General features: G+C 43.4%; 1 protein-coding gene across 1 annotated transcript; it reads right to left on the bottom strand.

Annotated features, from left to right (window-relative positions):
• Positions 1-62: 62 nt before the first annotated feature.
• flii (FLII actin remodeling protein) lies at positions 63-12,783 on the bottom strand. The gene is made up of 31 exons (XM_082529792.1): positions 12,661-12,783; positions 11,497-11,607; positions 10,924-10,995; positions 10,685-10,765; positions 10,309-10,556; positions 10,048-10,151; positions 9,789-9,964; positions 9,439-9,596; positions 9,223-9,307; positions 8,711-8,858; positions 8,453-8,583; positions 7,325-7,432; positions 6,867-6,971; positions 6,549-6,728; positions 6,378-6,460; positions 6,112-6,186; positions 5,848-5,931; positions 5,582-5,753; positions 5,143-5,250; positions 4,836-5,027; positions 4,612-4,710; positions 4,441-4,530; positions 4,194-4,333; positions 3,882-4,101; positions 3,606-3,760; positions 3,413-3,473; positions 3,187-3,315; positions 1,977-2,083; positions 1,749-1,854; positions 1,605-1,670; positions 63-1,526 (listed from the first exon to the last, which is right to left on the bottom strand). Exons 1-31 carry the CDS (start codon positions 12,721-12,723, stop codon positions 1,392-1,394), a joined length of 3,792 nt encoding a protein of 1,263 aa, XP_082385918.1. The 5' UTR covers positions 12,724-12,783; the 3' UTR covers positions 63-1,391.
• Positions 12,784-14,008: the final 1,225 nt, after the last annotated feature.

Here is a 14,008-nt window from a genome sequence, read left to right as displayed (position 1 = left end):
TGAAAATGCCTCAGTTTGAAGAGCTGATGCTTTAAAAAAAGAAAAGACCAGATGGACAAAGATGTGATGTGAAATTTTATTTTTATATAAAATACATAAATAAAGCATCTGCAGGTGGCATCAGGAGCATGTGCAAATTTTCAGATACACACATGTATGTGTGCAGGACTCAAACACACAGACAGGCATACACCCCACACAATATTAACCAAAATGATGGAAGTTGCAGCCATCTGGGAACAGAGACTGGGTTTTGCCTGCACCAGTGCCAACATCCAACACAGGTCACATGATCATTAGAAGCACTGCAGCAGTTTAGTTTGACGGCGCCGGCTGCAATGATTTTTAAAAAGTGCTTTAACAACTCAAAGATTAGCAGAACCAGAAGTCACGATACAATGCTCGAGCTCTCCCATTTCAGAGTTCTGTCCCAATAAGGAAGCTATTTGAAAAGCAAACATGCGCCTAAAGTTTTAAACCTGTAGCATTTTAAATATCATGCATTTACTTTTTCAAATGTAGGTACACATTCTATTTTTTTTTTTTTTTTTTTTAAATTTGGAAAGAAATATCTTCTTTCTTCGGATTCTCTCCAGAAAATAAACATTTGACAAGTTAAAAGCAGCCTGTGATGAAGAATACAGTATTGTTCAGTTTCAGAAACTCCCGATCTTCACCAATTGCACAAACATCAGTCCTCAAACATTACAAAAAAACCAAAACAAGACTTTGCTCTGACCTTGACAAGATTTCTTTGGCCAAATAAACGTGACTGTGTTACTTTACTTCAATTACTGTCCATCATGCTCTTAACAGGATCAGGAGGTGAGCGCAAAAGTATACTAATATGATGACAGGAAAGGGGATGACCCCATTTCAGCAAAGGCGCACAGGGTAGACACTCACACTTCATGAAAAATATATAATATATAAAATGACATTCCTCAGAAAAACTATTATAGTGCTGTTTCGTGTTCAGTCCCTCAATGACGACGAGAATACACACTAGTCCCTGCCTTAAGCTGCGTGAAGAAGCGCCTAGCCCTCCCCGCTGACGACCGTCGACCATGCAGCACGAGCCACGTGAAAGCAGCAGAACAGATCGATATGTTAGATGGTGCAGCTCCCTTAGGTTTTCATAAAGCCCATTTTTATCTCAAAACATAATTCTTTAATTCAGACTTGCTAAGAAAATAAAAAAGCTTGGGGGAAAAAGGGGAGGGGGTAATTTGCAGTCTATATCAGATACTTAGCAGCCAGCAGCCGCTTGACCAAAAAGGCTGCTGAGCATGGATGGAGGGGAAGGGTCTCGGGTAAAGCTGGGATAGATTTCTGTAGAGAACTCTCTGGCAGTGTGTGTGCACGTGTGTGTGATTGGGATAGTGTTTGGCCTATGCAGGGGGAGTTTTGAAGGGTCCCCAGGCGTGGAAGCAGCGCGTGAAGCAGTGAGGCTCGTTGCCCTTCCTCACCAGCCGAAGCTTCCTCGGTTGTTCGGTTTCCTTGGCGCGCATGTGCTGGATGTAAACCTGAGAGGGAGGAGGAGGAGTTACAAAGATGTGGATAACACAAAGCACGCACACAGAAAGTGCACTCCCCCTACTCACCTGGCAGGCTTTCAGACTGAGTTTGATCTCCACCTGGCTAGTCTGGGTACCAACCCACATGTACACCTGAAGGAAAAATGATATCAAGTATGATGATAAAACCTAACAAAGTCCATCAACACACCAATCCTTAATTGTCTCTACCTCTTTGCCGTTATCCAGCAACATGATGTCATCATCAGCCAAGTCATCCTGGCAGAAGTCTGAGCACTTCTCTGACACAGAGAAATAACCTTTCTCGTTTGAACACCTGAAGCAGAAGAGTAGAGGGGAAAGGAGGAAAACGCCACAAAGATAGAACCAATGTGATGAGTGAAAGAGAAAAGCAGCTGTTTCATACTGTAATGTGTAAAAACACGAACAGTTACTCACCGGAAGAGACGAGCGTGTTTCATGTACTCTGCGTCTTCATCATAAGGTTTCTGAGAACCAATGCCGACCCAGAAGAAGTTCTCTGGCTCCTCCCCTTCATTAATCACCTAGGAGACACATTAATGATCTGTGACTGCATTTCCACTGCTGAAGGCACACAATCTTCTTTAGAGAGTTTAAAAGAGAGGCCAATGCTTCCATTAGTCACAAGTGAGTCTCTCATTTCCTGTATGATCATTTTTACCCGCACACCTGCCGAGCTGCTGGGGGGGGGGGGAAACTGTCAAAAGTGGCTACAAACAAGTTTTTGGAGGTAAATCTCAAAGTGACGATGCTGTGAAGTTTCATCACTGCCGAGGAGACGTATGAAGCAGTCTCAGAAAAATTAAAGATTCATTATCTTGCTTTTTAGCGAGGATGGATTTTGTTTTATCGAATGACTCATAATGCCAGCAGCTGTCACGTCCCAGCTTTTGAAGAAGGCCCCTGTGAGTCGGCTGTTTGGTAGCCTACTTTCAGAACTTGCTGATTTGTCAAATCTGGTAAAGGCCTGACTTTTTGTTTTCCTCTTTCAAACACACGACACGCAAATAGGTTTCCATAGCAACTGCTGGGTGTAGTTATTTGTGAGTCCTTAATAAGATAATGTTACAGTATATAGTATACAGATTTTGCTAACACGGGAAGTTATAGAGTGCCCTCTGGTGGACAAACTATGCAACATCAGCACCCGTAACATGGCTGAAGGGTGTTCCTCCTGCGTCTTTCTCACTTCTACAGATGCTGATACAGATAAATAACAAATATCAGCCAGGTTACGAAGAATTAAAGACTAAATTGAAATTAAATCATGTTCTATAATGTAATGGAACATGTAATAAATCAAGAATTTATAAAAAGGTATCTGCTGTGTAAGCACTGAGCAGCTGTAGTAAAGGATGAAAGCACTTGAACTCAAAGTTAAAGGTTAAGTGTGCAGAGGTTTCTACTTGACTGTATTAGCTGTATGCAGAATAAATAAATAAACACTGGCGGGTACCAGTGGTCCCCCTCAGCCTCCCAGTAGACACACCTACGGTGTCAATTTCAAACTCCTATTTTGCCTTTCTCTTGAGTTACCGCAGTCACAAACTTGGGTGCCTACACCGCCTGTCTGTCTGGAAGGGTGACGACAATACCCGTGAAGATCCATGCTTGCACATGATCTCACCTGCTTGCTGTACGTGTCGTCGAACATGCTGTTCATGATGTCCTCGGCCAGCTTTCCTTCATCGGGATCGGCGGCTCTGCCCACCCAGGTGTAAACGATGCCCTGATTATCTGTGCTCTCAAACGGTACCTGCAGAAAGCACATTTTGGGATTGGATCCACATGAAATCATGCTTTGTCTTTATTAAGTTGCTTGAATGACAGATGTTCTTTTTTTATATCCAAACCTTGAGTATGTAGCAGAACTCAGAGTTGAGATTGCCGGAATCTGTACCAATCTGGATGGTTCTAAGAGAGAGATGGAGGGAACATGTTTAGCTTTAAAAAAAAAAAAAAAAAGATCTTTCTGGGGGAGTGGAAGCTGGCATGCGTCAAAACATTCAAACTTTTCTGAGGACAAAAGAAGCAGGTTTTGCATGCCTGGTGCAAAGTGCGCTGCCATTGGTGCGTATGTGGTAGAGGGAGGGCTGGGCAGAGTCGGTGTTCTGTTTCCTCTTCCCTTTGTGGATGATGAACTTCCTCTTAAAGTGGGACAGGAACTTGAGGTTCTCCTGCTGCTGAGTCATACGCACCACCTAAACAACAAAACAGGACGTGACTGTCATTGTGATGCTGATGGATGTAGTGTGGTAAACATTTTTTTCTTATTTTGGAAAAACAAAATTCCAGAAACTAGATTAAACTCTTTGCTCGTACTTGCAGTTTTCCAGGGAAAAGACTCTCAAACTTCTTCTGCAGGGAGAAGGTGAAGGTGAGCCAGCCCATGTTGGAGGCCTGCCTGCCCTGCCAGAAATAAACTACACACTGGAAGTCCTCCTCAGGCTGTTTGTCCTCCTCCTCCCCATCTCCCCCTGCTCCTTGCTCACCCTCCTTCTTTTCCTTCTCTTCATCCTCGTACTCCACAGGCACCCAGTATCTAACAAAGCACAGAAAGTCACCAGTAAAATGAGGTTTTTCTTCATCTTTGAAATCAATTCCAGCATTACAGCCCCAGAAAGACTTGTCTACCTGCAGAGGAAGACATAACAATCTTGGGTGTAGAAGTGCCCAAACTCCTCCTCGGGGAGGCGAGCAAACTTCTTTCCCTCCAACACAAATCCTTCCATGCCATCCAGGTCCTCGTTCCACTCCTCCATCAGCTGTTCAGCCTACACAGGTAATACAGTAAATATGTGAGATGTAAATATGTTGTTTTACTGTGCTTTACAAAGTCAACAACAATCAAAGGTAGAAATCAACTGCACTGCGTTGTTACCTCAGTGAGGGGCATGGGTGGCTGTCTGGGAAGGAAGAGAGCTGTGAGGTCAGCTTTCATCTGGTCTTTCTGCTCTGCATCCTTCTTCACCTGAAAGAAGAGCACAGTTTAACTTGTGCATTAAAAACAAAACAAAAAACAGTCTGATGCTGGTCAGCATGTGTCACTGACCTTGCCCTGCAGATTATCCTTCTGTTGCACAGTCTCCGCTGCTCTGGTGTAGTCCACCTTCAGCACATCATCCCAATTCTTAAACTTGGACTTGAAAACCTGAGGAAGAGGATGAAGCAGAGGAGAGGTTAAGCAGGAAGAAAATAGTTTTAAAGAGTGTAGATTAAAAAGTGACAATGATATTTAAACCGTATTCAACTGCAGTGGCTTCAGTAGACGTTTACCTGGCACTCTGTGCCCTCCAGGTTGCGGGTGACACATGCGTGTTTGGGCCGGTGCAGCATGGAGCACAGCTCCTGACCAAGCTTTAACGCGGCGGCTCGGACGAGACGGGGAGACTTCCTCCCGATCCAGATGAAGACGTCAGACCAGCAGTCCAGGATGTAAACGCACTTTGTGTCCAGCAGGGACTGCAACTGAGGAAAGGGGCAGACATAGAAGGAAAGGAGGGTGAATTTATGGAGTGCACCATGAAGGGAAGAAAGGTGAAACAGGACTTTACTGCTGCTCATTTGCAGCAGATGGACGTACCAGTCTGAGCTCTGGTAGGACGTCCAGTTTGACCTTGTGATCTTTGTGCTCGACTGAGAGCTTGTAGTTAATCTGAGGCAGCTCCAGGTAGCCAAGACCCAAGCCCACCTAAAAGAGAGATTAAAAAGTAAAAGCCACTGATGAATCTTTGCTTTGAGTCTTTCTCATATCCGAGTAATGTCTAAGAGCTGTAAATTAAATATGGGCTGTCATGCAGATGATTTTTCAGGCTACAGAAGGGTTACGGTTAACTGATGTAAACAAACAAACAACCCCCCCTCCAAAAAACCAAACAAACAAAAAAAAACCCCACATGCAGCTTCAGGTCTGCATCCCCTACAACACTGACCAACACACTTTACACTTGTGCCACCTTAAAACTTAATGTGAAGTTCAACTAAAAGATATGCACAGCATGTAAACATCAATAAATATTTACTTTATATAGTTTAGGTCTTATTGGAGTGAAGTCATCTGGCACGTGTTTCTTTATCTCCTCTGGCTGCCCTCCCAGCGTCTCCCAGAATCCTGGAGGCTCCTGGTTGTGCATGAGGGTGATGATCTCTGACTTCCCCTTACGTTCGTTCTTATTTATCTTTTCAGCAAATAACCTGGAGGATGACAACAAATCACATGACATTTCACCAACTTTCTGGGCTGTAATAATCGGTACAGTGTCTCTAACACCGTCGGTTAGCGTCTCACCTGGCCTTGGTGGTGGCGCTGAGAGTAGCGTTGGCTCCTCTCCAGATAAAGATTTCCAGGCCTGAATCCAACAGGAAGACGAAGCTGCCGATAAGGAAAAACGCAGAATGTTATGGACACAATGCTCCGAGTTCCAATAGGAGAAATTAAAGCTTGAAGATTAAGGATATAAAGAGGATGATGATTGTGTGTCAACTGTGCTGGAATGTGTAGAGAGCTGGTGGGTGTCAGAGAGTGTTGCAGCAAGAGTGTGTTCAAAGTCACCGTGGATCGAGGGACGAGGCCTTTACAGGAACAGACTCCAGTTTGATGTTTTTCTTGCCGTAGACTCTGTACAACCTGATAAACACATGAAAGCATTCGAGCCTGTTAAAGTGCTCTGAGCCTGAGCAGACGCAGTACTTTGAATTTACCGCTGATACACTCACAAAATTAGGCTCAACATAAAGATATGAGCAGCTGTTTAAAGCTAACGTGTTTCTGCACATTGCAATGAGTCATTTTCTAAGTAAAAAGGTGCTCCAGCCTACCTTAGTGGATACTGTGTCTCTTCCACAGTGTAAAATCCACTGGCTGTTCCTCCCTCGATGTAAGAGATGTCATTGTTAAAAACCTGAACACAAGAGAAGGTCCTTTATGACAGCACAAAGCGAATAACTGCTCACACAGGTACGTGTAGTTGTTTTAATGTTTCTACATACGGCAGTAAACTCGTCGCTCTCGTCTCCCATCTCTTCCCTTATCGTCCTGCACTCTGCTCCCAGGAAATTTCTGAGGTTGACTGCATGGATTGCAGAGCCGGCCTTCTTGTCCAGGGTGGCTTCCTGACCAATCCAGTAGAAGATCTGCCAGTTTAATGCCCCATTGTCATCCAGATATGTCTGTAATTGAAAATTGTAAGATTAATGACTGGAATATTGTTTATATTGCACATTATCGTGACCAAACAGACGAGTTTATCCCGCTTTGTTTTGCTGATCAGACTCCTCTGAGGCAAACACACTTAAATGACACGTTACCTTGAGGATGATGTAACAGTCGGCCTCGTAGAACTTGCCGTGCAAAGCTTCGTCCACTTGTAGGGGAATGAAGTTCTCTATCTGCCACACTGTCACACCTGGAATCTGGAGAAGAACAACAACAGAAATATGTAAGGTTACATTTAGTTTAGACCTCTAAACTGTCGACTGACCACTTTTCTGTCCCATTTAAGGGAGGATGTGGCTCAACAGGGGGTTTGATCCCCAGTTCGCCCAGTCTGCATGTCCTTGGCAAGAAACCCAGCCTAAAACTGCCCCCAGCTGTGTCGGAGTGTGGAGAGAAAGCCTTCTGAGAGAATGTGAAGTGCAGCATACAGCACTCTGAGGAGCCAGCAGGACTCCATGTGATGCAGACTGTAAACAGTCATTTAAACACAAATAGGAAGTAGGAGTTGCTGATTGTTGGAGTTAGGTGTTTATACACACACACACATTACCTGCCCCACATCCTCCATATAGAACTCCGAGTAGTCCAGCTGAGGCTTCTCTAGGCTCTTGTCCCAGCGCCGGACTTTTAAATCACCATATTTCAAATCCCCGTTTTCCTGCAAAATTAAAGGATTTCTTTGTAAGGATTACGCAGCCATTTCTTCTACCAGTCGTTTAGATTATGTTTAGATGAAATATAAAGACATTCACACGACAACAATTACTTAATATAGCCGAATAACCTGACTTTAAGTTGGAGTAGGCTGAACTTACTCACTTATCAGATTACTGTAAACCTTAGGCCTTGATTATACTCTGCTGTGCACACAGACAAACAGTTGGAGACCCAGCAGCTGAGCAGTCATTCCTACCATACGAAGTCCACCGCCTGGACCACATGTATAGTTGGTACAGTGTCATTAAATTCTTTGCAGATAAGTCCAAAAAACAGACATCCATACTGACCATTGAGCTCACTGTCTGATGATTACATTTAAATCACGTGGATCTGAGTGGACCTGTGGACGTGTGAAGCACAACCCCAGCTTTAGGTGTGTTTACACCACAGGGCTGCAGTAATCTGAGGGAACCACTGCGGGTTGTTATCTATATCACAAATCATGATGTCATCACATTACCTAACAACCACCTATCAATAGGTTTAAAATACCCTTCTGTTGTATTTACTTATCCTGTATAACACTGTATAACCTTCCAACAATAAAATCTAAGTCATAACCACCTAATGTTATTCTGATGCAATCATGTTGCTTAGTAACAACCTACCAAAGGGCTAAAACAACTCATTTATAATATTTATGCACCTGCAAAACATTTATTGCTAACCTAAATAGCACATTTTACACATATTTAACAAATGAAATTAATTTATATCCACAATACTTGCATGTTACATAATATATTAAGACGCCATCATGTTGCCTAGCAACCACCTAACAACTGATGATTAATGACTAAACTCACAGGCCAAATAATCCTGAAGCATTACTAGTAAATTTAATTCCAACAGCTTCCAATAACATGAATAATAACTGTCATGCAGAACTTAAATCCCTATTTCTTCTGTGTGAAGTTCCAGGATCTGTTTGATGTCCTTAACTTGTCTTTTGCCTTACCTCCAAATTCTTCTTCTCATGTGCGACATCACTCATGCCCTTCAGCACTTGCTTTGCTTGATCATCCTGAGAACAGTCCTTCCTCCTCCTCAGTCGCATCCTCCTTGCCATGGGATCCCGGGGGCTGGCTCCTGGACAAATGTGTACAAAGATGCAGATCTGAGCCTCCAGGAAATGATCAAGATGTATGCAAAGAAGGAAACAACAAAACATACTGTTGTTACCAATACATTCATTCATATTTAGAAGCTGTCTTACCTCCTCCTGCGGCTGCAACGGTAGCAGGGGAGGCTCCGGCCAGACGGAGCTGGTTCTGTAGGGAGAAGTCAATGTTGTACCACTCTGCTGCGCGGTCGACTGGTTTAGGAGGCATCACGAGGTTGGGGTTCTCACGCACATCAAGCACCTACAGAGAGAGACGGGAGTGTGTTTGTGAGTGCGTTTCAGGCAGAGATTCTTTTCCTAAATTACAGCAGGGGAAAAAAAAAAAACCAAGGCATATTTAATAAACCATTTGTTTGTTACAAGGTCAATCACGATTCTAATTTGTTTAAGAAAAATATCATTACATAGTTCCATCTCATTACATTCACTGCTCAAACTTCTTCCTGGACTGTCTCTTCAGTCATGACTCAAGCTTGCTGGGGTTTTTTCCGCCAATAAAAGGATCACAACCACTGTTATGCTCCATTTAGCCAAATATTACAAACATTGTGTGTAAAGGTATTTTAATTTTAATATAATCTGATTACTTTACTAGAGTACTGTACCTCTAAGTCTGTCAAGAAGTGGATAGCCTCAGGTAATGTAACCAGACGGTTTTTATTCAGCACCAGCTTCTTCAGCTTGCCACACCTGGACAACACAAAAACACAAGATGCTTTAATATTTCTTGGTGTAAACTGGAATGAGCAATGTAAACTAAATTATTTTAAGTGTCAGCTGATTGCCCAAAAACTGTGTGTTTGTTTATGGGTTAAACTGACCTGCAGAGTCCCTCAGGGATGAGTTCCAGGTTGTTGTTAGCAGCCATGAATTCAGTGAGGTTGGACAGTTTGCCCACTCCGGGTGGAACCCCATCAAAGTCCAGTTTGTTGGAGTTGAGGTACAGCTTCTTCAGTTTGGACAGCTTGCAGATGGCAGACTGGTTGGAGAAAACAAAACCAAACTTTATATTATGGGAAATTCCACATGAAATACATTTCTTTTTCCTGTGTCTCCGCTTCCCCTCTGCAGGATACTAAAGCAACAAATTTGTTTCTGCTTGTGCTTCTAATGTTAGTTAACAGAATAGAATAGAATATAAAAATGGCAGCTGCCTGCTCATGGTCCTTACAGGCAGTGAGGTGAGCTGGTTGCGGCTTAGGTTAAGCGTCTCCAGCTGGGTCCACTGGTCGATGCAGAGCGAGAGCTCAGAAATCTGATTACTGCTCAGGTTCAGCCTCTTCAGACTGCTCAGTGAATACAGGCACTCTGGTACTCGAGTCAGGTCATTACATGAAAGGTCAACATCTTGGAGGGAGAAAAGAATAGAATATGAAACAGAGAACACATGTTTGCAAAACGCCGATAGGTGTGTGTGTTTATGGTGTTACCTGCTAATTGTGTTAGTCCCTCCAGGCTGGTGGGCATGTTGCTCTGTGTTCTCTGGGTGTTCCTCAGGTGCAGAGTCTGTAATGCCACCATTGCTGGGAGCTGACTGCTCAGACAATAAAAGAAGAAGCACTAAAATCAGTAAGGAGGTTTAAAAGATAAAATCATCCTTTCTGGATGTTTGTTTAAAGGTATAAGGTGACTGTTAAATTGAACAGAGGTTGGCAAAAAATGATGCAATATTAAATCTTTTTTTTTTTTACCGCAACTGGGCATGCATCAGCGGGTTGTTGTTTAGAATCAGAGTCTGCAGGTGCACCAGGCGTCTCATCTGGGGTGGCAAGCTGTCCAGTTTGTTGTCACTCAGGTCCAGATACAGCAGGTCTGTCAGATTGATGAACAACTGGTTGGGGATGGAGTCGATGCTGTTGTGGCTCAGATTGAGCACCAGCATGTTCTTGCTGTTCTCCAGGTCCCTGGGGATCTCTGTCAGCTGATTGTAGCTCAGGTCCTGGTGGAGGAGAATGTGAATAAATAAAGAAAAAGTAGTGGACTGGAAGAAACCGATTCATGCTCAAAATGTTAGTGTTAAATTTAAGGGTATGTTGAAAGTATGAGAGTTAAGAGACGTTTGTGTACCAGCACAGAGAGGTCATCGAGCTGAAAGATGTCATCTGGGACTCCAGAATTTTTCAGATTGTTGGCTCTGGCTACCACCGCCTGCAGACAAAATTTAGAATACTAGATTACACACTGGTGTACAAAGAAAGAAGCAATCATGTGGCAGGAGCTCTGTTTTTTAATGTATGGGTGGAACATCATTTCCATTTTTTCTATTTTTTTTTAAAGGCATGCGGTTTTTATGTTTTTTTAGTTACCCGTAGATTCGGTAAGCTGGACAGTTCCCCATGTAAAGTGGTCAGGTTGTTGTGACTCACTGAAAGGTGCTCCTAAAAAGGGAAAATACACACAGACACATGTCACTGCTATACTTTGGTCTTCACAAGTCATGAGAATACAGGGTATGTGTGCGTGTTTCACAAGCAAATCAATCTGCTGATTGCACCCTTGTAGTTACCTGCTATCAGATTAAATACTTCTATGTTTTGACTTCAAACACAGTTTAAACTTGTTCATGTGACCACAAATACAAAGTTGAATCCAGCAAGGACAAAATGAAAATATATTGAGCTTTGATCTGTCTCATCTCCTGTATAAATAATTTTCTTGCACGAATATCTACCTCACTTGATAAAATAAACAGTTCCTTGATCCTTTTATCTTTGGAAAACTGCACAGTACAGATGTAAAACAAAAAGACTGTGGCCATTACAACGAGGTCTACTCACAAAAAATTCTTATCTAATTGAATTTTAGATGCACATACACACATATAATGACATAAATGACTTCATGTATGAGGATGCTCCTAACTAGTCAGGATGTCTCACCAGCTTCTGCAGAGAGGCCAGCTCCTCTGGGAGGTAACACAGTCCTGTCCTGTTCAGTTTCAGCCATCGCAGGCTGCTCATACACTTAACGTGCTCTGGGAAGTATCCACCCTGAATGAGATGACACAAAAATACATGACTTTTGACAGCAACAATGCAAGAACTTACTTTGTTATAGCGCAGGGGGGCTGAATTTTTCAGGATTTACCAAAGCACTGAAACACCTGAAACAAAATCGCAGACATGCTACCAGAGAAAGATTATATTTTTAAACAACTTCCCCCAAAATATACTCTAACAATCTCATTGCCAATTATAGGAACGAACTGCACGCATGTTCAGGTTGCATAAAAAGTGACAGTGGCACATTTTCATACAAATGGGCAGATAGCATTAATCTTGATTTTTTTAACAGATGAAAAGTGCACACATCAAGGAAGAGAAATGCTAGGTCTACATATGCTAAAGCATTTGGAATATAAGGAAATGATCTCTTCATGTACTGGCAGATTTCAATCAAAAGCCACCGATCGACTAACAGATAACTCAGTTGTTTAAGCAGCATATTTCCAATACTTTGACGGGGATACGTAAATAGTTGTGTCAGGACAAATACATGCCAGGTGATCGCAGCTGTCAATCGGGCTGTTTTTTCCACTCTCCCAAAATAAGCTCACAAAAGGGTGTCGCAACCTAAAATCAACAGCAGGCTCTATTACTTAGCTGACGCTGTTTGTCAACTTCACTTTCTGACAAGTTACAACACGGAGCTTGAGCTTCTGTAACAGACATTTAGTTAGCCATAAGTGTGGCTAGATTACTTAGCTAACATGACGGTGAAAAGAAGACCTGGCTCATCAACAACTTCACAAAAATAATATTAACGCTAGCTGACGAGCTAAAAATATATATCATTCGCAAACCAACACGTCAAATAAGAACTGTGTTAACCACCAAACTGGGCGGTGGTGGCTGAGAGCAGACTGTGTCACTCTGACAACTGGCTAACGCCCAATGCTAGTAACGTTAAGCTAAGCTAGTTTATAGCTAGCCCTGCCGTTTGTTGCTCTGAGAATGACTGAAGTCGCTCCAGCCACGCTAACGTCGTATTTACTAAACATCGGCGGGTGTGAAAATCAGTGAATGCTGTTTAAAAATCCTTACTTTAAAGTCGTTTCCACTGAGGTCTACCCCCCGTATAAAGGGAAGAACTCCGGTGGCAGCCATTTCTAACTATTTGATGTCTGCTGCTCTATTTTGGTCAAAAGAGGGTTGTGGCTGAAAAGACTGCCGTTTCTTTTTCTTATTCTTTTTCCGTGTCGCAAACCAACGCGATGAGTGGCATGTCGCCACCTAACGTACATCCACTGAGTAACAGCTGTCCCAAGCATGGATGAGTGGAGTACCAGGAAGGGCATCCAGGGGAAAATCTACTCCAAATCTAATACGCGGATCATCAAATGATTAAATCCCCAAAATTGTGAATTTGCTGCAAAAACAGTAAAAAAAAAAGTCAAACACAACCCCAATAAATACATAAGAAGGTCAACAATTAAAAAGTAAAAATCTAAAAACAATACATATATATATATATATATATATATATATAAAAAACACCCAGCACGCCCCTGCGGGCGGTTTATCCTTCAAGCTCGGGTCCTCTACCAGAGGCCTGGGAGCTTGAGGGTCCTGCGCAGTATCTTAGCTGTTCCCAGGACTGCGCTCTTCTGGACAGAGATCTCCGATGTTATTCCCGGGATCTGCTGGAGCCACTCGCCTAGCTGCACCTAGTGCTCCGATTACCACGGGGACCACCGTTACCTTCACCCTCCACATCCTCTCGAGCTCTTCTCTGAGCCCTTGGTATTTCTCCAGCTTCTCGTGTTCCTTCTTCCTGATATTGCTGTCATTCAGAACCGCTACATCGATCACTACGGCCGTCTTCTTCTGTTTGTCTACCACCACTATGTCCGGTTGGTTAGCCACCACCATTTTGTCCGTCTGTATCTGGAAGTCCCACAGGATCTTAGCTCGGTCATTCTCCACCACCCTTGGGGGCATCTCCCATTTTGACCTCGGGACTTCCAGATTATACTCGGCACAGATGTTCCTGTACACTATGCCGGCCACTTGGTTATGGCGTTCCATGTATGCCTTGCCTGCTAGCATCTTGCACCCTGCTGTTATGTGCTGGATTGTCTCTGGGGCATCTTTACACAGCCTGCACCTGGGGTCTTGCCTGGTGTGATAGACCCCAGCCTCTATGGATCTTGTGCTCAGAGCTTGTTCTTGTGCTGCCATGATTAGTGCCTCTGTGCTGTCTTTCAGTCCAGCTTTGTCCAGCCACTGGTAGGATTTCTGGATATCAGCCACCTCCTCCAGCTGCCGGTGGTACATACCGTGCAGGGGCCTGTCCTTCCATGATGGTTCCTCGTCTCCCTCCTCTTTCTTGGGTTTCTGCTGCCTGAGGTATTCACTGAGCACTCGGTCAGTTGGGGCCATCTTCCCAATG

This window comes from Aulonocara stuartgranti (assembly GCF_965226115.1).
Source record: "Aulonocara stuartgranti genome assembly, chromosome: 4".
NCBI lineage: Eukaryota > Metazoa > Chordata > Actinopteri > Cichliformes > Cichlidae > Aulonocara > Aulonocara stuartgranti.
This window is presented reverse-complemented; position numbering and strand designations above follow the sequence as displayed.

Bases quoted from the DNA above. Each gene is read 5' to 3' on its own strand.
- flii (XM_082529792.1), bottom strand. From the start codon at position 12,723: ATGGCTGCCACCGGAGTTCTTCCCTTTATACGGGGGGTAGACCTCAGT. The intron at 6,972-7,324 runs GTAATGTGTGTG...GTTCTTCTCCAG, and splicing joins ATATGGAGGATGTGGGGCAG to ATTCCAGGTGTGACAGTGTG. The intron at 3,316-3,412 runs GTTTGGATATAA...TGCTTTCTGCAG, and splicing joins AGTTCTGCTACATACTCAAG to GTACCGTTTGAGAGCACAGA.